General features: G+C 39.8%; 1 protein-coding gene across 11 annotated transcripts in view; it reads right to left on the minus strand.

Annotated features, from left to right (window-relative positions):
- Positions 1–22863, minus strand: part of LOC105493171 (RNA binding motif single stranded interacting protein 1) — a 217694-nt gene that overhangs the window by 88759 nt on the left and 106072 nt on the right. For 8 of the 11 annotated variants that reach the window (XM_011760646.3, XM_011760645.3, XM_011760640.3 and 5 more), the window contains exon 2: positions 7338–7513. In XM_011760646.3, coding sequence (XP_011758948.1) covers positions 7338–7513 — 176 coding nt within the window. Of the gene's footprint in view, positions 1–7337; positions 7514–9862; positions 10003–22863 lie in introns of those variants that run through there. The other 3 variants (XM_011760641.3, XM_011760643.3, XM_011760647.3) reach the window with 2 other exon arrangements.

Below are 22863 nucleotides of genomic sequence, written 5' to 3' on the forward strand. Positions count from 1 at the left end.
AGTGGTTCAATGGGCCCTATTTGTGGTAACGCAAACAAAAGCATGGTCAAATCTGGGGAACACAGGGAGACTCTGGAGTTTCGGGACTAAGAGAGAACCACTAAAAGTCGGTGCCTTTCATGTGCGCTCTCTCTGTTAATGCAACTAGAGGCTTCCCTCTCACCTATGAGAGTCCTCGCCTTCTCCAATCCACCCTTTCTGCTTGTGTCAAAATTAGCATCCGAGAGAGACAGAAAGAAAGGAGAGAAATTCATTATGCTACTCTTCCACTCCAACAGCTTTTTGTCTGTAACTAAAGAATAAACTCCAAACTAAAATGTTGGCGTTAACTGTCTCAGTCAAGATGGTAACGGTATGCCCCCAACCTATACCTACCGCCTCACATTCCTTTACACCCACTGACAACCCGTCACGGGAACCCTGGGTAACTAACAACTGCCGAGTGCCAGCTCTGCACCAAGAAGCCCTCTCTGTACCTTTTTAAACATCCAAGGGTTCTCACATCTGCTGGGCACTTCTTGATGCCCGGAGGATACTATTGCTTTCACCCTTCATGAAATTTTCCTTGTCCTTTAAGGCTGAGATGTCATCTCCTTCCTGAAAGCCACCCCAATTCCTTCACATCAAGGTTAGCCTTCTGGCTTCTCCCAGTCCACCACATTGGTGATAATACTATCCTGTCTCTCTGCTGACCTGTCTTGCTTTACTGTTTCACTTTTTAAGATCTGTGCTGTGTTCAAAAACACAAGGAAAACTTACAGAGAAAACAAAACAAAGGGATAGAAAATAAGTATGTATTGAATATTACAAAAGGGGAAACCAATTACATTTCAAAAATATTTCCTTTTAAATAGTAACAGGCTATCGTATCATAAGCTAGATTTAATTTCATGTTTCTATTAAAATCATATGTTTTACTGCACTTGGAAACAAATTAGAAATTTACTGAATCAAGAATTGGTTTAGGAATGAGGGAAGGGCTGTCTGTAGAAGATGGAAAGAGTAGAGATACCTCATTTTGTTTTAATATCAAGTCACTGGTTTTTCCATTAAAATAAGTTACTGTTACACTGAGTTACCTAGAACTCTTCATATGATGTCAATACCATAGCAACCTTTAAGCTACCCAGCCTGGGCCAACAGAGACTCTCAGACATTTACTCCACTACAAATCAGGGAGAGCCATTACCAAATCTTGCACACTTATGCTATTTGTAAATCTTTAAAAAAGGCTGGACACAATGAGTATTTCACATGCCACGGTAATTATTATGATGAGCAATAATCAGGTGTGGGTAGCATGTGGCTGAAACAATTCTTCTGCAAACACAAGCATATCTCAGAGACACTGCAGGTTTGGTTCCAGACCACTGCCATAAAGCGAGTATTGCAATAAAACAAGTCAAACAAATTTTTTTTGTTTCCCAAGCATAAGTAAAAGTTATATTTACACTATATTGTAGTTTATTATGTAATAACATTATATATAAAAAAGCCCGGTGTGCATACCGTAATTTAAAAAATGCTGTATTAGCCAGGCACAGTGGTGCACACCTGTAACTCCAGCTACTCAGAAGGCTGAGGCAGAATCACTTGAGCCCAGGAGTTCAAGGCTGCACTGCACTACAGTCATGCTTGAGAATAAATAGCCACTGTACTCCAATCTCTTAAAAAATATTTTATTATAAAAAAGTATTAACCATCCGAACTTTCAGCCTAAGTTGTAATCTTTTCGTCGGCTGAGGATTTTGCCTTGATTCTAATGGCTGCTGATTGATCAGGGTGGTGGCAGCTGAAGGCTGGGGTGGCTGTGGCAATTTCTTAAAATAAGACAACAGTGAAGATTGCTGCATCAGTGGACTCTTCCTTTCATGAAAGATTTCTCTATAGCATGCAATGCTGTTTCATAGCATTGAAGAGAGAAGGCTCACTTCTCTCAGCCTTCACAGGGTTGAAGAAGTAGGGTCTTGCTCTGGATAACGTTTTGGCTTAAGGGAATGTTGTAGCTGGTTTGATCTTTTATTCAGATCACTCAAATATTCTCCACATCAGCAATAAGGATGTTTTGCTTTCTTATTCATTTGTTCACTGGAGTGGCACTTTGAATTTCCTTCAACTTTTCCTTTGCGGGCTGTTTGGTGCAAGAGACCTAGCTTTTGGTCTATCTCGGCTTTCAGCATGGCTTTCTAACCAAGCTTAATTTTCATTTTAAAAGCTTTTAATTTAAAGTGAGAGATGGGAGATTCTTCCTTTCACTTGAACACTTAGAGGCCACTGCAGGGCTATTATTTGGCCTAATTTCAATATTATATCTCAGAGAAAACGGAGGAGAGGGAGACAGAAGGGGAATGACCCGTCAGTGGAGCAGGCAGAACACACACAACATTTATTAAGTCCTATATGGGAATGGTTTGTGGTGCCCCAAAACAATTAACATTAAAGATCACTAATCACAGATCACCACAACAGACATAATAATGATGAAAAAGTTTGAAATATTGTGAAAATTACCAAAATGTGATGCAGAGACATAAAGTGAGCATATGCTATTGGAAAAATGCCAATAGACTTGCCCAATGCAGGGTTGTTACAAACCTTCAATTTGTCTATTTTTTTAAAGCAATATCTGTAAAGCACAGTAAAACGAGGTATGCCTGTACCCCTCCCACCCCCCGCAAAAAAAAAAAGCCTCAAGGAAGAGGAGGTTGGAGGTTATGTTAGCATAAGCTACTTCCCTGGCTTTCTTAGCTTTCAAAATCAAAATCTGGTGGAGTTTCTTCCCCTTGGTTTTAAATGTAGAATTCAATATAAATTAAGTTTATTCTAGCAGTTAGAATTTCAAGGATGGAAGAAACAAGGGATACTAATATTTGTTCAGAGACAACTGTGATCTAGGCTCTGGACCAGCTCTTTTACTTACATTATTTGATTTAATGCTTATCACAATTTTTGATAATAGCATTATTTGACCTATTTTACAGTCTGTTGACTGGGAATTCAGTATTTGCCTAGCACTTTTAGGTAACTCTGGGATACCAAACCTAGCAATCCTGACTACAATGCCTTTGTAGTCAGGGTGACAAATCTGTATAAGATAATACACTGTTAGCATCATATACTGTCACAGACATGTGGCTAAGTAATGTAACAGGCACTTGGAGAACAGAACTATATGGAAATAAGATGCTGATTATGAGCTGGCAACACGTAAAAATTAAGAAATAAAGAGGAGAGTTACTGGTATGGTCCAAGCATAAAGGAGGCAGAGAGAGTTTGGACTTGGCCTTGCTGAATAGAGAAGGCGAGGGGAGGCACCAGAGGGGAGGTAGCAGAGGAGCAAATTGTTCTCCTGTCACACTGTAGGGAGGGAGGAGTCACCTGGTTCTTCTGGCAGGGAGAAGAAGGAAGAAGGGCCAAAGAAGAATCCACAAAACTTAGTGACTAAGGGACAAAGAGAAGGAGCTGCTGACTCCTAAAGCTCTCCTAAAGCTTCATGGTTTTTTTTTGTTTGTTTGTTTTTGTTTTTTTTTGAGACGGAGTCTTGCTCTGTCGCCCAGGCTGGGGTGCAGTGGCCGGATCTCAGCTCACTGCAAGCTCCACCTCCTGGGTTTACGCCATTCTCCTGCCTCAGCCTCCTGAGTAGCTGGGACTACAGGCGCCCGCCACCTCGCCCGGCTAGTTTTTTGTATTTTTTAGTAGAGATGGGGTTTCACCGTGTTAGCCAGGATGGTCTCGATCTCCTGACCTCGTGATCCACCCGTCTCAGCCTCCCAAAGTGCTGGGATTACAGGCTTGAGCCACCGCGCCCGGCCAGCTTCATGTTTAAAAAAGTAAATTTGGAAAAGAGACAGTGTTGAGAGAGAGGATATTTTGAATTTGAGGTTGAATATGGGTAAAAATAAAATATTCAAATGGAAAATGTACAGGAAAGTAAAAAGAGTAGAGAATACCCCTATCAGAGGATGGGACTATGGAGGAGGCAGCCAAGAAAACAAACCTGAAGAGCAGAGAGTTGAGGAGGAGAGGGATGAGTGTGAAAAAAAGCTAGGGATATTTAAGATGCTAGTGCAGTTTCAGTTGAAAGTCTGAAGGCAAAATAAAAATGGCTAAGATGTCAACAAAATGGACACAACATGAGCCCTCAATTCATCTATCTAAAAAGTCTGCCTAAGAAGTCTCAATGAGAGAAATATTGCATTGGCAAATATTTAGGTGACAAATACACCACACAGATAAGCACGGTCAAGCACAGTGTTTGTCTGGCTTGATTTCAGAGAAGGAAGAGAATTAAGCCAAGGGGCAGTAGATGAATCCTTTCGGCCACCTGGGTTGTTCCATTTCCTGAACTTGCTGGTTAACTGAACTGGTATCTTGTTTGTGAATAGATAACCTCTTAGAAATAGCGAGTAAACTTGCTGCAGCATAAAGCAGTCAAGGTTCCAAGATTTTTCGTATGTGTTTCACAATTTAGAAGTTAATAGAGCTGGTTGACATCTTTCATTAAAAGCTTCTAGGAAATTTATCTCTTTTCAATCCAGATTACCTGACACCACCGTCACCACCCTGTATCAGGAACTTAGGCTGGTTGGCTTCCTGTCTGAGCCCCTACCCAACATGCTTTCTCTTCTTAGCCATAGTGATCTACACTTTGCAGGGTCATGACTCCCTCTTTTGAGTCTGGGTGGGGCTGCCTTTCCTTGTCATCTCAGTATCACAACATCTGCTTTTCCACTGTAACCGCCTCTAACATTACAGCATCTCTATGTTCTACTTCAAACACAGTTTTTAAAAAATAGTTTTTGTTTTCCTCTCTAGTTTTTAAAATCTTCATGTCATACATGCCTTTGGACTTCATGCACCATTTGTATGGAATTGGGCCACCGTGATAAACATTCCTGCTTGTCCCCATCTTTCTGTTAAATAATCCTCTAAAATATCCAAGCCCCCTGGAGAGCCAAATCATTTGTTTCCATCATTTCCCCTCCTAATTCAGCCTCATCAGGTCAATTTGTAATTACAGTGCTAAGTTTTTAGTTCTAAGTATTTCTTTTCTTTGTTAGAGGTATAGATTTATATCTTTTTTTTCTGAGACGTTTCTGATACCTACTTTTCTAAAAATCTCTAATTATGTCCAGTGGTTTTTTAAGCTCTAGGATGAGTCACTTTCTCATAAGGTTCTTGTCACTTCTATGTCACCAACTAGCTCTTCTTTATTGGAAACAATTAAGTCCAGAACAGGAATGCTCTTTTGTGCTTTCTCTACATTCCAAGACACGAAACTCTCAGCAAGTCAAATTTGGTATTTACTAGATTTTCTGTATTACATGGAATGAAGTTCCCAGCAAATTATGAGACAGAGTCCTCTGTTATTGTTATGTTTTGCCTCTGTATGATACATATCAAGAAGACTATTATCAGACTTCAGTATGAAACCTGGGATTGTACAAGAGCCTTCCTTTGCAAGTGATGGGAGACAAGTGAGGGTTGCAAAGCATTATTGCTGCTATTGATAAAAGGAAGGAGGGTAATGTTTACATACGTTAAGAAAATCCATACATGTCAAAGAGAACAACAAAAAAGAAATGAATATTCTAGGAAAAATGATAAAATGTTCTTCTGCCATTTTGGAATATGATTCGGTTCAAAAAAAAATTACTGACTCAATTTTTCAAGTACATATTTACTGTATATAAAACACGGCGTTACTCCAGTATTTTAGGGTTAACTGTCTCCTTAACATCAAAACTCACCCTACATAATTCAACAATAGCTGAAGAACAATTTGTTTTTTGAATACCTCTCCTCTTCTCTTATACCTCATGAATTTGAGAGTTAGCTTCATTCTTCTGTTTCTTACAGTCATATTTTTCATTCCTTAGACTTTATGGCGCTCTATCTACCTGTAATTACGCTGCAAAAACATAAGACAACACCACTGAAAGGCCAGCAGCAGAGGAGATAGCAAAAGGCCTATTTGTGGTCTTGAACAGCTGCAATAGGGCAGGGCGTGCCTGGCAGGGTTCCCTCTGCCTCCAGCCAGCAATGACAAACCCCAAGAGCTGGGCTTGCTTTCACAGCAGTCTCTAATGCAGGGCATTATTTCACTGCCCCAAAAGCCAAGGACTGGAGTCAAAGTCCACAAGGGCAGATCAAAAAGGGGGACATGAGAAAAGCACAGGGAGAGTGCTGGGAGGGATGGCCTTCTAGAAAGCTCTCCAGATCCTGAAAAGCTACCACCTACTGTCCCACCCCTCCCCTTTCAGAACAAAACACAGCAAAACAACCATCACCCCACCCCTTCCCCACCCATGGAAGGCCAGATGTTACTTTTAGTTCCAGTTTGGAAATAACTGACCAAGTTAGCTTTGAAATTTTTTTTTCTTAAAAAAAGTAAGAAGTAATGAATCTGGATTTTAACCAGGAAAAGAGAAATGAGATGTTATCAATCAGGTGTTTTGAAATTCAGGTAATAGGAAACATTCTCTAGCAAAAGTCTCCTACTGCAATTATGCAAAATTCTCTTTTTAAGGGACCATTATTGTCTTGGGATAAATAAAAAGTACTGTTATATGTGTAGGCTTTTATAGCTCAATGCAATTTGATGCTTTCAGTCCTTACACAATGATCTTTGCACTATACAGTGCTTCTGGCTCCTTGTTTTAAAATTAGTGCTTTCTTACTTAGTAAGTTAATGTAATTGCAGCAAAGAAGCACATTATATTCTATTCATTGACAGCATTAGCATATAATGCAAATTTACTTTGGAACTTTATGCACATGCACACATTTCTTCATAACACTCTGAAAGGGTAGAATTGAGTTCTTATTCCCAAAGTGATGAGGGTGAACAATCCAGACTACAAAACTATGGATGCTAATGGAGGCAGACTAATATGGTCCCGGCTGGAATTAAGAGCTTACATTCAGTATGATGTTAGATGGTTAACAACCTTTCTGACAAGCAATGACAGCTAAAGTTCCTCTCATAGGCTAGACCGGCCCTCAGAGGTGCATCCACAAAAAATGAGAACTCCTGAAAAATATCTAGCCAAAAAAAATTTTTTTTAATTCACATTTTACTTCTCATATGCCCATAAAGTCAAATTCTATTGAGAAAATGCTCCAGTTCATTTTGATATGTAGCCAGTCTGATGATATTAATATTGACTGAAAAAGTATTTAAGAAGTTAAAACTTGAAACCCATTTTTTATTGTTGCGATACTGAGAGTCCACAGGTATTTCTTATAAACGTCTCTTACAATGCAGTATAGATCACCCTATAATATGATCAAGAAGATACTTAGCAGCTAAAATAATACGAACAACTACTACTTACGGTTGACAGAGCTTCACCAGGTCCTGGTCGGTGGTGTTGGGAGGCAGTCCTCGGATATAGAGGTTCGTTTTGCTGAGCTGATCCCATCCTGAGTTGCTACTGCTGCTACTGTTGTTATTACTGCTGGTGGTGCTGGGACTGGGAGGGGCCATGGGGTGGGCTGGGACCAGAGACTGCTGGAAAACAAAGATCAGGAGCCTTAGTATGCTAGCATTAGGAGACTGACACCATTCAGAGGCTGTCATTCAGCGGCTGTATGATCTCCCAAATAAAATGAAGTTACCAAGATTTAAATATAGATTACCTTAAGCTACTTTGAGGTATAAATTTTAATTTACCCTTTTAAAAGGTCTGTTCACGCTACTTTAAAAAAGGCCTCTTCTTCAACATAAAATTGATAACGGGGTTTACTCAGTAAAAGTTCTCTATGAGCACCTTAAATGTGACTAAATTTATGTAAGATTAATTTATTCACACATTTTTCGGGAACACATCTACTGAGACTCAAAATTAATGTGCATGAAGTTAGATGATACCATCTTAATATACAGTAATTTAGAAATCACTAGACTTTGAAAAGGTTTTCAAATTCTGAAGAACGTTTGATTGAAAGTTGCTTATAATTTTATTAGGATGACTCTTCAAAAAAAAAATTACTCCTCAAGTATAAGAAAGAGTTTAATCCAGATCTTCCAATAAGGACAATCTCACCTAGTTCTAAGACAGGCACACGACTTACATTGAGACATCTGGGTAAGATTCCCAGGCAGGCTGCCTTTCGCTCTGGCTAACCTTGTGAAATTTAACCCCTGTGAGAACAGTGTCCAAGCTGGAAACCTTCCCAGCTTGCAGCACCCACCACAATTCTTGTAAAGCCTGCAACCAAAGGACTCAGTGTGGTTTTACAGTCAGCAGCCACCTAAGAAGAATGTCTGAAATTGTACTCACACCAGATAATTCTCTGTGCACCGACAGAAAGAACCAACAGTTCTCTGACCCAGTGCCACACACATGACTTTGAGGAAGTTAAACGGCTCAGCTCAAGATGAAAGGACACACAACCCCAAGTGTCCTCACAGCAAATGCGTGGCAATTTCACACCAGGACAGGGATGTTTTCTCACCTCACATTATCTAAATAATAAATATACTGTACTAACTCAAAGACATCACTCATGAACAGTTTGAACATCCAAAATTAAATAGTCATTAGACAGTTAAAAGGTTCAAATCTCATGGCTTAGTTTTTACCAGCACAATCAAGAAAAGTCAGGCATGTCTACAGAAGACAAATCAAATCCCACAGTGGAAGGTTGGAGAAGCAGATCCCTTGCAATAAGCATACCCTCATTTACCTCATCAGCAACCTCCGTTGCCCACTATAAATTCCTAGTTTTGTACCCAGCTTCTGCCATGGTCATCCTAATTCCATAATATCCCAACACACGGGGATCTCATTAATTTATTTTTATTTTTTTGAGAAGGAGTCTCGCTCTGTCACCCAGGCTGGAGTGCAGTGGTGCGATCTTGGCTCACCGGAACCGCCTCCTGGGTTCCAGCGATTCTCTTGCCTCAGCCTCCCAAGTAGCTGGGATTATAGACACACAGCACCATGCCTGGCTAATTTTTGTATTTTTAGTAGAGACGGGGTTTCACCATGTTGACCTGGCTGGTCTTGAACTCCAGACCTCAGGTGATCCGCTCGCCTTGGTTTCCCAAAGTGCTGGGATTACAGGCATGAATCATCATGCCTGGCCCCATTAATTTAGATATGTTAACTATTTCTTCTGATCTTGTATCTTCCAGATCCTTCCTTCCACTGCCCAGGTTCTTGCTAAGATATCATCTGAGTCCAAACACCACTTTACTTTCCTTATTTCTTTTAGAAAGAGAGCAGCAAAGGGTCAATAATAGTCAATGCAGAAATGCTATTCACTGAAGGCTGAACTTGAACTGGGAACATCAGTACTGCTTAATCCCAAAATAAAAGCAGCCTGAGATCACGTCCTACCAAATCTATTTGATTCACGCCCTTAACGAGCAGCTGAACTCATATCCTTTCCCCAAACCTCTGGTTTTTCTCTAGGGGCTAACTACTTTCTAGATATAAAACTAAGACCAAACTCTGACACTTGCTCTGCCACAGGCGGCACCTCAGAGAACTGGCCATGCCCCACAAAGCCTGTGCTCCTTCTCTGAAGCCACTGAGTTGGTACCTGCCATCCAGCCCTACTCTATTTTTCACATCAGTGAGAACAGAGGTGCTGGAAAGTAGCCCACACGCCTGCCTTCTGTCCCAAGCCTTTGATTGACACAGATAACTTGTAGCTATTAAAACTAGGCAGGACTGAATTTTCCCTTAAACCTCCCTTGATTAGTGTCTCAGAAACTATCCCTGACACAAGCAACACTGTTTCCACAGTAGGACCCAGTATGTTTAATGCAGTCATTGAGCGATGAAAAGCCGTCATCTGGGATGAGACTTGGAGAAGTCAGGAAGAAGCTGTGGATCAGGCCCGCCCCTACCTCTTAGTGGGATTACATCAACACGAAGTAAATGAACCATCGGGCATTTTAAAGACTGCATTCCAAGGCTGCATTCACTCGAACCTTTGATTTTGCCAGAAGTGGAAAGGGAGTGGCGGGCATGCACCTGTATAATTAAAGAAACATTTGGATGTATGACTTATTTGGAGATTATTTAGACACGAAAGTAGTGGGTTTTTTATTTATGTATTCATTTTTTGGCAGAAATACAACTATGATTTACATGTCTGAATTTACATAGCTGTTTTAATATAATTTGATGGGCATCCCTATTTACTGCAGTAGTTATTTTCCCACTGTGGGAAGCAGATACAGCCGGTGCCTCCCTGCTTCCCCTGTTACGTTTGCCCTGTGAGGGAATGAAATCTCCCAGCATCTGATCCCAGGCAGAAGAAGAGGGTTCCTAAATGTACCCAATGAGGACTACTAGCCTCTGGTGAATCCTATACAGAACAAAGTTCAAATTCAAATTTTATTTCCAAATCAATTCTTTCTTGGGGCTAACTGAAGACAGAGAAAGAAAACTGAAAGAGAGAAGCATTGAATTATTCCAGGTTGTCAATTTTTAATTTTCTAGTGCAGAAATTTTTAAACCAAAGACTACGTTTTTAGAAGTCACTGAAACTGGGCTGGGCGCGGTCGCTCACGCCTGTAAACTCAGCACTTTGGGACGCCAAGGCAGGTGGATCACGGGGCCAGGAGTTTGAGACCAGCCCGGCCAACACGGTGAAACCCCATCTCTACTACAGATACAGACTCTGCTGAGTACTTTACATACATTACCGTACTTAATTCAATCAGACTGGCAGGTAGGTTATTGTTCTCTCATTGTGCAGATTAGGAAACCGAGTCTCAAGAAAGGTTAGGAATGTGCCAAGGCCACACATTTAGAAGGTGGCAGGGCTAGAATTTGAATGCAGATCTGCTAGAAAACAAAGCCAGAGCAGAGCCTTCAAACAGTACTCTACGTGGGACCCCAAAACACCTTCTATATCCTGAATGCTCTATTTGTATTCTTCCATTTTCTGTGCCCATAATTTTTGCTAATTACCAAATTCAAGCTTCTCTGAAATGTGATATTTAATACCATTGGCAGATATGTTTTTTAAGAAAGTAAAAGGTGTCTTTAAGTTGACTTAATGAACACACAGTCTCATAGTGTTAAAAAAACAAAGATTAGCTCTTAAAAAAGCGGTTTTAAAAATTCTACTTTATAAAAATCTTTTCATTAAAGAATAAATTCTACAAACAACTTTTGAAAGCTTCAGCATATTACTGCTAAACATTAGAGTCAACATTTCAGGATGACATGACTTAAAACAGTGAAAAATTAAACCTTCATTCATAGATTAAAATACAAATACTGACAAGTCGTTCACTACAGCTTCAGAACTCTGATAAATTTAAAGCAATTACACTTTGTCGTCAGATTATGTGTCTTGGCAGCACAAATGATAAACTTAAACAAATTTTTAAAAAGCTTACAAAGGGATAAAAAGGGACAATATTTTACCCAGTTCCATTTTCATCACTGGTAGTCCTTTTACATTTTGCTTCTCAAAACCCGGAAGATGCCTTGGAACTTGAAAAGACCCTCTATGGATGAAGCTTGCAACTATTTACACACATTCAATCTAATTAGGGGACCTGGTGGCTGGATAAGCATGCTAAGTGCCCACCAATCCCAAAAGAGCCTAGTGGTCTCTCAGCCTTCTCTAGCCTAATTTTTCCTGTTATCAGGTCAGGTAAACAAACTACATTCTTGTATCTCCAAGGGCAAAGAAAACAAGCTAATTCCATTTTCTTGATAATATTTATATGGGCTTAATTTGCATACCAAAATGGATAGAAAACAAAGTCACTCGTGAATAAATGGGGTGGTTATATTAGCAGACCCTCAGCCTTTCCTGCACGAGTGGTTTGGCACCATCAGTAAGAGCGTTCATCAGCACTCAGAGACAACTTCCTGTATGGACAGCACTCAGAGAGCATGTCCTGTGTGGGCAGCACTCAAGGAGGACTTCCTCTATGGATAGCAATCTGGGAGCACTTCCTGCATGGACAACACTGATGCCTCCGTCCAACCAGAAGTCCCACTGGGCCTCCTATACTAAAAGGATCAACAATAGGCACAGGGCAACTATACACAGGGTAATACTATTTCCTGCTCTATCATATCACCCCCTACAGAGAAGAGAGAAATAGTCTCTCCTCTATAAATACAAATCTAAAGGTCATTTACAAAATTAATGACATGCGAACTAAAATACATTAGTAATCATGTACATTGTTGTAGATTTCCATGCAGCAAAGATAATTTTGAAACAAAAACTTGTCATTTAAAATTCTATTGTCTCATTTCCTTCCTATTACTAATAGGCTAAAGAACAGTGCTCTGACCAATCTTATAGCTGAAGCTGTCCTCCTCTTCCCACCCCCACCTTACTTAGCCACTTCTCTAAGAATTCTAGTACATTCTGAAGGGAAAGGAAAGCTAGGACCTGCCCTTTAATTTTCTTCAAGTGCTTTTTAAAGTTTTCATCCTTATAGTTCAAGAAGGTTATCATTCCTACCCCTGTTGCCCCGACACCCACCACCACCACCACCACCACGACCACCACCACCATCCCAAACAGCAGGTTGGTTTAATACATCAACTATTTCCTTCATCTAGAAGCAAAATAATCACTACAGTTGCTCCTGAAGGCAGACAGAAGTTTACAGAACATTATCATTTTCACAGGGAAACAGTATAAGATCACGCCTGAAATGAACTGAGTACTACGTGAAGACACTGTCTGCTACACTCATTTCCATTCACCGGTTCCTCTCCGTATGCTTTCAAGATGTAAAAGGAATTTAACAATTTAAATAAATTATCAAACAGGAATGAGGGGGACACCGACATGGGCCAAGTATCACCACAGTCAGAATATTTTGTTTGTTTGTTTTTGGCCATATGAGTGACTGAGAGAGGGCTGGGAATGGCGGCTGGAAGGAGAAGTTCTGGCACAGGGAACTGGAAAAACAAAACTAAACGTGGGAGGTGAACTACAGAGAGGTGAGAAACTGGCCAGGAATCAGTTGTTCCTGTGGATATGTCAGGGAAGGAATGCCTGAGACCAGGATGTGAAAAAACACATAGCAACTAAATTAATGAAGAACAGTAATGCCCCTTTACACAGCCATTGTGTCTCCCTTATACACACCATGGAGTTAGGGAAATAATCCCATTTGATAACAAGGATATCAAAGCTTAAAATCACACAGCTAATTAGTTAGTGAAACTGGTTCTCATATCTTCACTGTTCCTTGTTTGGAAAAAAACTTTGCAGCTTCTCAAGACTGTGAAACTGAGCAATAGAGTATTAATTTTTTTTGTTGTTGTTGGATTAAGCCTGTCAAAGGAGATGGACCCATGTTACCTTCACTATTGCAATAAAACATAAAAATAAAAATTTCCAATAGCCTTCATAATTAATTCTCCAAGATACCCATCAAAGTTGATCCTTGCATGTAAAACTGCAATCTCCACATAGAAATCTCTTCACCTAAGTTCATGAATAAAGCATCATTTTCTTATGCTTCAGATAAAAGAATTAAAGTTAAGACTTGCATTGTTGAATACAACATGACTGACTGAGATTTCCTTCCAGATCCCATCAAGACACTAGATTCCTTATCATTCAAGTATCTTTTAAGGGCTGGTTCTGTGCTCCTGCATGCTAATCAGCCCAATTGTTGTATTTCCTCCAAAAGTTCTTCTAAGAACTCCAGTGACTCGCCAAGTTGCCCACTGAGAACTCTGGGCCAGGAAACACACAAGAGTTCCTGTGCAATTTGTTCCTTCTAGTTTTTCTAACAGCATTTATAAGGGGTACAGGTGTGTGAATATGAAGATACCAGACTGAAGACATTTTAAATTAATCACCAGAAAACTAGAGGACCAAAAGAGAAAGTAAGGGGCCTAAGGCAAGGTTTCAAAATTTCCTTACCAGAGAATGCATTCATCAGAAAGGAAAAGCTTTTAACAGTGGGTTCCTAGCCTTAGCTACCCTTAATTGCATTGCTTATAATGGTGTAGTACAGTATGGTTTCTAAAAATAGAGTCCAACTAAGGGAAGATCAAGGAGGAGGGAGGATGAAAAGGCAGGGGACAAAAAGGTTGAAGAAGGCTTCACAGAGGGGGTGGATGGCTGAGTGAGCTGAATATTAATGACATGTCATTAAGAATAAAAGGGGTGGTGGCTCATGTCTGTAATCCCAGCACTTTGGGAGGCCAAGATGGGAGGATCACTTGAGCCCAAGGGGTTGAGTCCAACCTGAATAACACAGCAGGACCCCGACTCTACAAAAAAAATTTGGTGGTGCACACCTGTAGTCCCAGCTACTGAAGAGGCTGAGACAAGAGGATCACTTGAGCCCAGGTCAAGGCTGCAGGGAGCTGGGATTGTGCCACTGCACTCCAGCCTCGGTAATAGAGAGAGACTTTGTCTCAAAAAAAGGAAAAAAAACAAAACAAAACAAACAAAAAATAATAAAAGGAATGGCAAATCTGAAAGAAAGGTGGGTAGAGTAAGGAGAGGAGTGACCAACAAAGACATAGACTGGAAGGATCATTCTTCACAAAAGCCAGAGAATTACCCAACCTGGTTGCTTCAGAGGAAGTACCCCAAGTTGAAGTTGAGGTGGGACTGCGGTGGTACTAAAAAGGTAGTAGGAAGAATCTGAAAAGCAAGGTGGAATGTGGACATGATGTCACAGGTTACCAGAGTCTCACATGTAGAAAAGAATTTAAACACAGTAAATGAAGAGGATGGCTTCTGGAGAATGCAAAACTAGAAAAACTCTTCCCTTCCTTCTATGAAAATAATTTGTATAGTAATAATTAAAAAAAAAATTGGCCGGGCGTGGTGGCTCACGCCTGTAATCCCAGCACTTTGGGAGGCCAGGGCAGGTGGATCACCTGAGGTCAGGAGTTCGAGACCAGCCTGACCAATATGGTGAAACCATGTCTCTACTAAAAATGCAAAAATTAGCCAGGTGTGGTGGTGGGGGAGGCTAAGGCAGGAAAATCATCTGAACCCAGGAGGCAGAGGTTGCAGTGAGCTGAGATTGCACCATTGCACTCCAGCCTGGGCAACAAGAGTGAAACTCCATCTCAGGGGGAAGAAAAAAACTGAACGGAAAAGTTAGAATATCTAGATTCATGTTCTGCGTTGGCCAGGAGCAGGAATGAGTATTATCGCTGGAAGGCTCAGGTCTTCACATGTGAAATAAGCATGTTAGACTGGATGATTTCTAAGCTTCCCTGCAGCTTCAAAATTCTCTAAAATTCTGGATAGTGCTGGACAGTGCCATCTCCAGCTAAGACATGTCAAGACAGACCCAGTCAGGTCCTTTAGTACTCTCGTCTGTCTGCCAAATAGAGAAATGGAGCAACAGTTTCTTAAACTGGCAGACTCCAAGGCCAACTTCTGTGACATTGTGCAACTTAAGACCAACAGACATCACACTGCAGCACCATTTTCCTACACCCCTTAGGCCAGCATGGATTCCTGACTTAGTCACAAGTGATTCTAAGAAAATATTCTAAATATGTAAGCTATCCTAAAACAACAACTGAAGCCTAAAGGAACAAATGTAAAACAAAAAACAATCTTAAAGAGCTCCCGAAACCAGAGTATCCTTAAGGTAGGAACAATATTACAGCTGAAATAACCATAATAACTTAAGATCTATTGAGACTGCATGTTACTTAGTAGCCTGCCATCTTTGTGTTTCAACGTGTAATTCGTATAAAGAGTTATATTTCACATTCTATTCAATCTCTTCTATATAAAAGGACTCTGTAACAGCTCCAAAACCACTTTAAAAGAAAATTCAAAACAATAAATAAATTACAGCCCAAACAAACAGCAATTAGAACACAGTAAACACAAAATCCCACCCAACTTCAGGTGCAAAATTCATTATTCTTCTGAATTCTGAAAGCAGGTGTACAGTGTTTTCCTCCTTCTTCAATTTCCAGATCCATGCCAGTTTTCTTCCTCAACACAGAGCCTTGGGAAGGGGACAAGAGCCAACTATTCCTTTACTTTTTACTCAAAATAAATGGGAAAAAAAATAAAAATAAAAAAGAAAGAAAACTTCCTAGGGGAAGTGAAACATTACTTTTATCATGACAGTTCAGAATACCTCTGCAATGCATTTCCTGCCTCACCCCAGTAGAGTTAGGATTCCAGGGCTGACAACTTCCTCCCAGCTGTTTTTTAAAGTCTATCTACAGTACAGTCTGTATCTTACTATTTCTTGTAAGTAATGAATTATCGCTGAGATTGTAAAGTCCTCAGGGTGCAAAAATACCCATTCTAAAACATACTTTCTCCACATTAAACAAACTTACTGAAAGTATTATAAAGTGATTAAATATTAAGTTAGAAAACTTATATGAGTAAGCTTACAAAAAAATACTCCCACAAAAACCAATTTATTTATTTATTCTTAGATCCAGAGGGACATGTGAATGACCTTGCAGTACTATGGGTTTCACAATTTAGCCCCCAGAGAAAAAAATATTATCTGTACTTACAGGAAACTGAACAAGTATTTGCAATCTCCACATAGTAATAACTTAAAAACATAAAATCTTATCTGACAATGTTGTAATTTTGTATATAAACATCACTGAGAAAACTTTTTGAATATAACTCAACAATTAATGTCTACTTTTGTTTCTTTTTCATGGTAAAATCTAGTAGCTTACATCTGATATGAATAATTAGAGAAAGTGAGTGATACTAGAACAGTTCTTCAATCATATATCAGTCTATATGTTTCTTTTTTTTTATTTTTTAATTTTTAAAATTTTTTTAAAAGACAGAGTCTCGCTCTGCCTCACGGGCTGGAATGCAGTAGTGCAATCATGGTTGACCACACCCTCGAACTCCTGGGCTCAAGTGATCCTCCTGCCGCAGCCTCCCACATAGCTGGGACAATAGAAGCATGCCATCGCATCTGGCTAATCAAAACAAAAACAAAAACAAAAACTTTCTTTGTAGACACTGGATCTCACTTTATCGCCTGTGTTGCCCAGGCTGCTCTTGAATCCAGCTTCAAGAGATCCTTCTGCCTCAGCCTCTCAAAGGGCTGAGATTACAGGCATGAGCCTGGTCAATCTGTGTATTTCTGTGTCACGTTTGTGTGTGTGAACAGTCATGTTTGTGTGTGTGAATAAAGACAGAGGGGAACGGATGGCTGTCTCTAAGCTATACTGCCTGAGACTGGGGCTTGCTGGGTTTTTTAACATTTTCGTCCAACATCCACCTCAGAAATTAACTTTTTGCCTGACCTCTCCATCCTGTATACATAAATAGGCACAGACATATAAAACTGAAATGTAAGTTTTGTGAAACAACATTTTCCTTTACCAAATGCAATGTACCCTAACGTTATCTTTTCCAGTATATTTCGGTAAAAGAAATAAATGCTCCATCCTGTATACATAAATAGGCACAGACATATAAAACTGAAATGTAAGTTTTGTGAAACAACATTTTCCTTTACCAAATGCAATGTACCCTAACGTTATCTTTTCCAGTATATTTCGGTAAAAGAAATAAATGCTGGCTATAACCCACTGAACTGACACTTCCCACTAATATTGCCACCTACAGGTTAAAAAACAGTGGTCGGCAGCGTTTCTCAAACTGATGTGCACATGAAGTGCCTGCACTGTTAAAATGCAGATTTCGACTCAGCCATTTGGGGTGCGGTCAAGTTTCTGCATTTCTAACACAAGCTTCCAGATTTTGCCCTTGCACAAGGCAGGACTCCTGGTCTGTGTGGATGAATTTGGGAAGCGCCCCCTTCCAGCTTTAAGGAGAAGCAAGCTGCCTCTATTCACAAAATGAGATAAAAACCTTTGTTCCACTGATTTCAAACCCATTATCTGCTCAGAGTAACAAAATGGTAGAGCTGGGAGGGGTAGGAGGGATCATAAGAGCCAATAATTATCCACTGGAAGTATAAGGAAATTTTGGGAGATGGCAGGATGGGAAGTAGAGGTGGGGGCATACTTGAATTTTTAGCAAAGGGAGCTTGGCTTTGAAAATGCTGAGAAACACTGATGTAATGCAACCCCTCACTTTGCAGGAAACCCGAGGCCAGGAGAAGTCAAACCACATATCCAAGGCCATACAGCTAATCAGAGGGAGAACGGGGCTTCCAGTCCCCACACTGCTGTCATAAAGCACCAGTCCTTGTTTGTTACCAGAATTGCAGCAAAGATGATGGTACAGGCCAAATTTTCTTAATGAGTTTTTAAAAACTGAGTAAAATTGATATGCTGGACCTGTTAAGACAGCAGAGAAAAATTATTTTGTGCAGGCTTTTCTATACCTCAGATGATTTTATCCACTGTCAACTTCTAGATCACTTACTTAGATGTCCAGGTCTATGCTAGACATCTAGTTGCTTGCTTTAAAAAAAAAAAAAAAAAAGGAAACACACCTATGAAATTGATAATTTAAATCTCCCAAAAAATGCTTGTGAATGCCACTCATTTCTATTTTTGTATTTATTTATATTAAGAATTTTTGAGTAGCATACATGATCATTATTTGTACCATCTACAAGAAGATACAAAAATCAAACAGGTTAATTAAAGCAGTTTGGAGACTGGATGCAGTGGCTCACGCCTGTAATCCCAACACTTTGGGAGGCCAAGGTAGGTGGATCACTTCAGCCCAGGAATTCCAGATCAGCCTGGGCAGCATAGCAAAATCCTGTTTATACAAAAAAAGAAAAAAAAATTAGCTGGGTGTGGTGGTTCACACCTGTGTGTGAAGCTGACTTCCCCTGTAGTTGGGGACGATCACTTGAGCCAGGAGGTCAAGGATGCAGTCAGCCGAGATCATGCCACTGTTCTGCTCTTCAGCCTGGGCACCAAAGTAAGACTCTATCTCAAAAAAAAAAAAAAAAAAAAAAAAAAAGAAAGAAAGAAAGAAAAAAAAAGCACTTTGATGCTTTTTAGTCATAAGAGTACACTCAGAGTCAACTACCAATTTAACCAGCTTGAATTAGGAACCCTTAAAGAATCACTAGAATTGTCTACCCATGGTCAAGTCTCCCGATATATGTCACAAATTCATACAGTTAAAACAAGTGACTTCAAACTCTGTTTCTTTAAAATAAAATGGAGAGATTTGTAAGATTGTTTTCTTTTGTGAACTCCCCAGTGTTTGCTTTTTTCCTAAAGCTTCACAAAGCATATACTCAAATAAATTCTCTAAAACAAACTGGTTTTCCTTCAGAACTCAAACAGTTAATGTGGGCCGGATGTGGTGGCTCATGCCTGTAATCTCAGCACTTTGGGAGGCAGAGATGGGTAGACTGCTTGAGATCAGGAGTTTGAGATCAGTGTGGGCAACATGGCGAAACCCTATCTCTACAAAAACACAAAAATTAGCTAGACATGGTGGTGTATGCCTGTAGTGGTGTATGCCCCCAGCCTGGGGGGCAATAGAGGAAGACCCTGTCTTTAAAATAAATAAATAAATAAAAAATAAAGTTAACGTGAACCTTGCTCCCAGCAGCCCACCATTATACTCTGAAGGGCTGTTTCTAATTTGACCTAAGCATTTTCCCATTTTTACAGGGACAAGGTTTCTTTCAGGTGAAATTTCTATTTAATGATACTGTATATTTGGATTGAGTACTGCTAACAACAGCCCTGAGACTTTCCTGTCTTTTATGGAGTCAGCCCATGCACTATTGTCTAATCATTTTAGTGGCGATGGTATCAACCTTCGAATACGTAGGTGCCCTGGGAGCTAACCAAACCAAATGCTGGCAAGCCTCATTCCTCTCTTCATCTCTTCTGAAGCAGATAAATTGAAGTAGAACGTCATTCTGTGGTAAGCAGGATCTGGGAAATACTTTCAATATTTACAGAAACCAGATGCAACATTTTTTCTTTTCGTTTTAAAATTATTTCACAATATTCTATTTGGAGTAGGAAGTTATTGCTCAACAAGAAAAAAAGTGAAGATATTAGTCTTTCTCTATACCTTTTTATTTTTCTGTTTCTAAAGTTAATCATAAAGCATCATTTCATCTCTTTTACCAAAATGTGCACATTGCTAGTTATTGAAAATGTCAAAGGGAGTTTTTTCCCCAAAGAACCTTGAACAACATAAAGTTCTGGCCTCTAGAACAGAGACCCAGGACCTCTGTGTATTTGGGGGCTGGGTGTGGAGATCAGTGGGCAACACGGGATTCAGTTCCTACACTTGAGTTTTCTGATCCTTCTCTTCTTTCATGATATTTAGTTTCATTATAAATCTTTCATCTTTGCTGTGCATGATCAAACATGCAATCTTTCATTGTCCATTTTTACCCCAGATTAAACTAATTAGTGACGAGTACCCAAAATGAATTTTGTAAATCTCAGCCCTTCTAAATGTACAAAATAAGAAAATGACACCATCTCTCCTCACTCACCACAGAGAAACACATTTATGAAGAAAATGATGCCTAAGTGGAAACTGGCTTCAGGAGCCTCACACTCAATGACCAGTGACGGGGAGCAGCTCTCTGCTCACCCCCACCTAAGCCAAAGCTGCCAGTGGGCTTTCCAGAACAGGAAAGGGAAAAACAGACTGGAGCCCAAACATGGAGAAACACTATGGTGGACCCCTTCCCAGAGCATAGGGCAGACAGGAACAGCATTCTAGGTGTGGCCTGCAGCTACACCAGGACCTCAAAGTGAAGTAAACAGAAAAAAGCAGCAGCATGGGAACTTCAGAGCACCCCATACGATATCAAATCATTTTGCTAAAAAAGAAAAAATGCAGGAAGAGGATACACAAATGGTTTTAAAATTTCTATTTATTTAAAAAGACAACTTCACATATTCCTAAAATTCAAGTCTTTGGATCTAACAGTTTAAATCTTACAGAAGAGCAAAAAGAATGCATTAAGAGAAATGGTGGTTTTTTTTTGTTGTTGTTGTTTTGTTTTTGGTAAAGATCGGAACCAAGCATGATAACTTCTAGTATGGAAAACAATTTAGGAAGAATAGACAAGCTTCCTTTTCTCCACTGCGGCCAGGAAGCTGGGGAAGTCCACCCACACCCTCGTGGCAGGGAACGGCGGCAGTCACTCTGCTCTTCCCCGCAACCCAGTAGTTGCTCCAGTTACATAAAAATTGCTCAAATTAAAACATCATCCTACCTTTAGAAGAACTTCCATCACAAAGCAAATTAAATGAAGATAAAAATCTGAAGGACAGTTTAATCCTGCCTGGATATGTTTTTTTAATTAATAGATAAATTGTAAATATTGCAGTGAGAACTTACCCATAAAATCCTGGAGAGGTTATCTCACTCTGTTCTCCCCAGGAATACATGTAGAAACTTGCTCTGCCTTATAGACTCTAACTTCATCTCTGTTCTCCCTAACTGCAAAATTCAATCTTCCCTTACAATAATAGCTCATATGCAAATCCTGGATAGCAGTTATCCTAGAAATAGATAAAACACTGGGAACAATGTTTTTCCCTTAATAGGTGGATAGGTTTAGCTCTCTTTTTACACATTTTTAGTTGAATCTATATTTCATCTTTTTGTTACTATCAAAATAACCTAGGCAGTCCTTAAAAATAGTTTAACAAGCAAAAACTAAAGAGGAATAACCCAAAGCATGACAATTTCTGGAAAATATTTTTTCCCCAGAGAAGTAAGTGTTACACATAATACTAATTGCTCACATTATTGAGCATTTACTCTGTTTTTGCCATCAGGCTAAATGCATTCTTTCATTCAGTTTACAGATAAGAGAAGAGAAAAGTTAAGGGCTTTCCCCAAGGTCACCGAGGAGGTAGCAGTCAGGTTGTGAAAGATCAGTCGACAACCTCTTCAGGAGCTGAATGGAAGAGAAAATGGGAGTGAAGGAGGCATACGCCATTGAGTTTCACCATACTGGGGGCTTTGTTTGATAGACAACTACTCTGAGGCTTTTAGAAAAACCGACCTTTGCTACGAATGGTATATCTATGTCTTGGTTACTAAACATCTTCCAATAAAACATAACCAAAAGGTTTGGCTCAAGAAACTGGTTGCAAAACAGTACAACTGAGTGACACATCCTTCCTTCCTTCCTCTAATACCAACAGCACAGCATTACTGTGAAGGATTATTGCTAGAAAACATTCAGGAAACCTGCTTTCCTTTAGATCTCAATATATATGATATTTCAACTCAACAAAAGGTCAGTACTTTCTAACATGGTGTTTCTACATTTGAATTAAAGAACAAATCTCTCCCACCAGCCTGTCAACCCCTGGAGGACAAGGGACCAGGCCCTGCCTAGTAATCCCACCCTATGTCTCAGAACCTGGACTAACGGCTTTATGTGTTTGGTGAAGGACCGTAGATTAACATTATGTTAGAAACCGTGAAGCTGCTTTAGTGATTAAAATGTTGTATGTTGAACACCTCCAGGGTATAAGGAGGTGGGTGAAGTTAGCAAGAGCTAGATGGTGGTGGAACCTAAGTATCTTAGAAAGTAGTCTGACATCTGGGGAGAAATGCGTTCTCATTTATCATTTTCCTCATTGAAACAGAATCTTTCACTTGAAATTTATTCTCTCTCCAGACTAAAGCATCTCCAGAACAGTTTCCCAACTCCATGACAGGTGGACTCTTAAAATTCCTAGTTTAGATTTCAAAACACCAGGGACACTAGACAAATTATGATTGATAGTAAGAATTCTAATTCAGAAAAAAATTTGAGTCCTAATAATCTTAATCTTATTACCTTTGCATACATGGGGTATATGGGTATCTATCTTTTCAAAACAGATTAATCAGAATTACTATAAACCTTCAAGAAGATGTAATCACTTTGGGATCCTCCTGCCTTTGGTAATGGCCACATCTGGTCATGCAGTTGTTATTCATTCTTTCCAAGATTTGCTT

This window comes from Macaca nemestrina, chromosome 11, assembly GCF_043159975.1.
Source record: "Macaca nemestrina isolate mMacNem1 chromosome 11, mMacNem.hap1, whole genome shotgun sequence".
Classification (NCBI taxonomy): domain Eukaryota; kingdom Metazoa; phylum Chordata; class Mammalia; order Primates; family Cercopithecidae; genus Macaca; species Macaca nemestrina.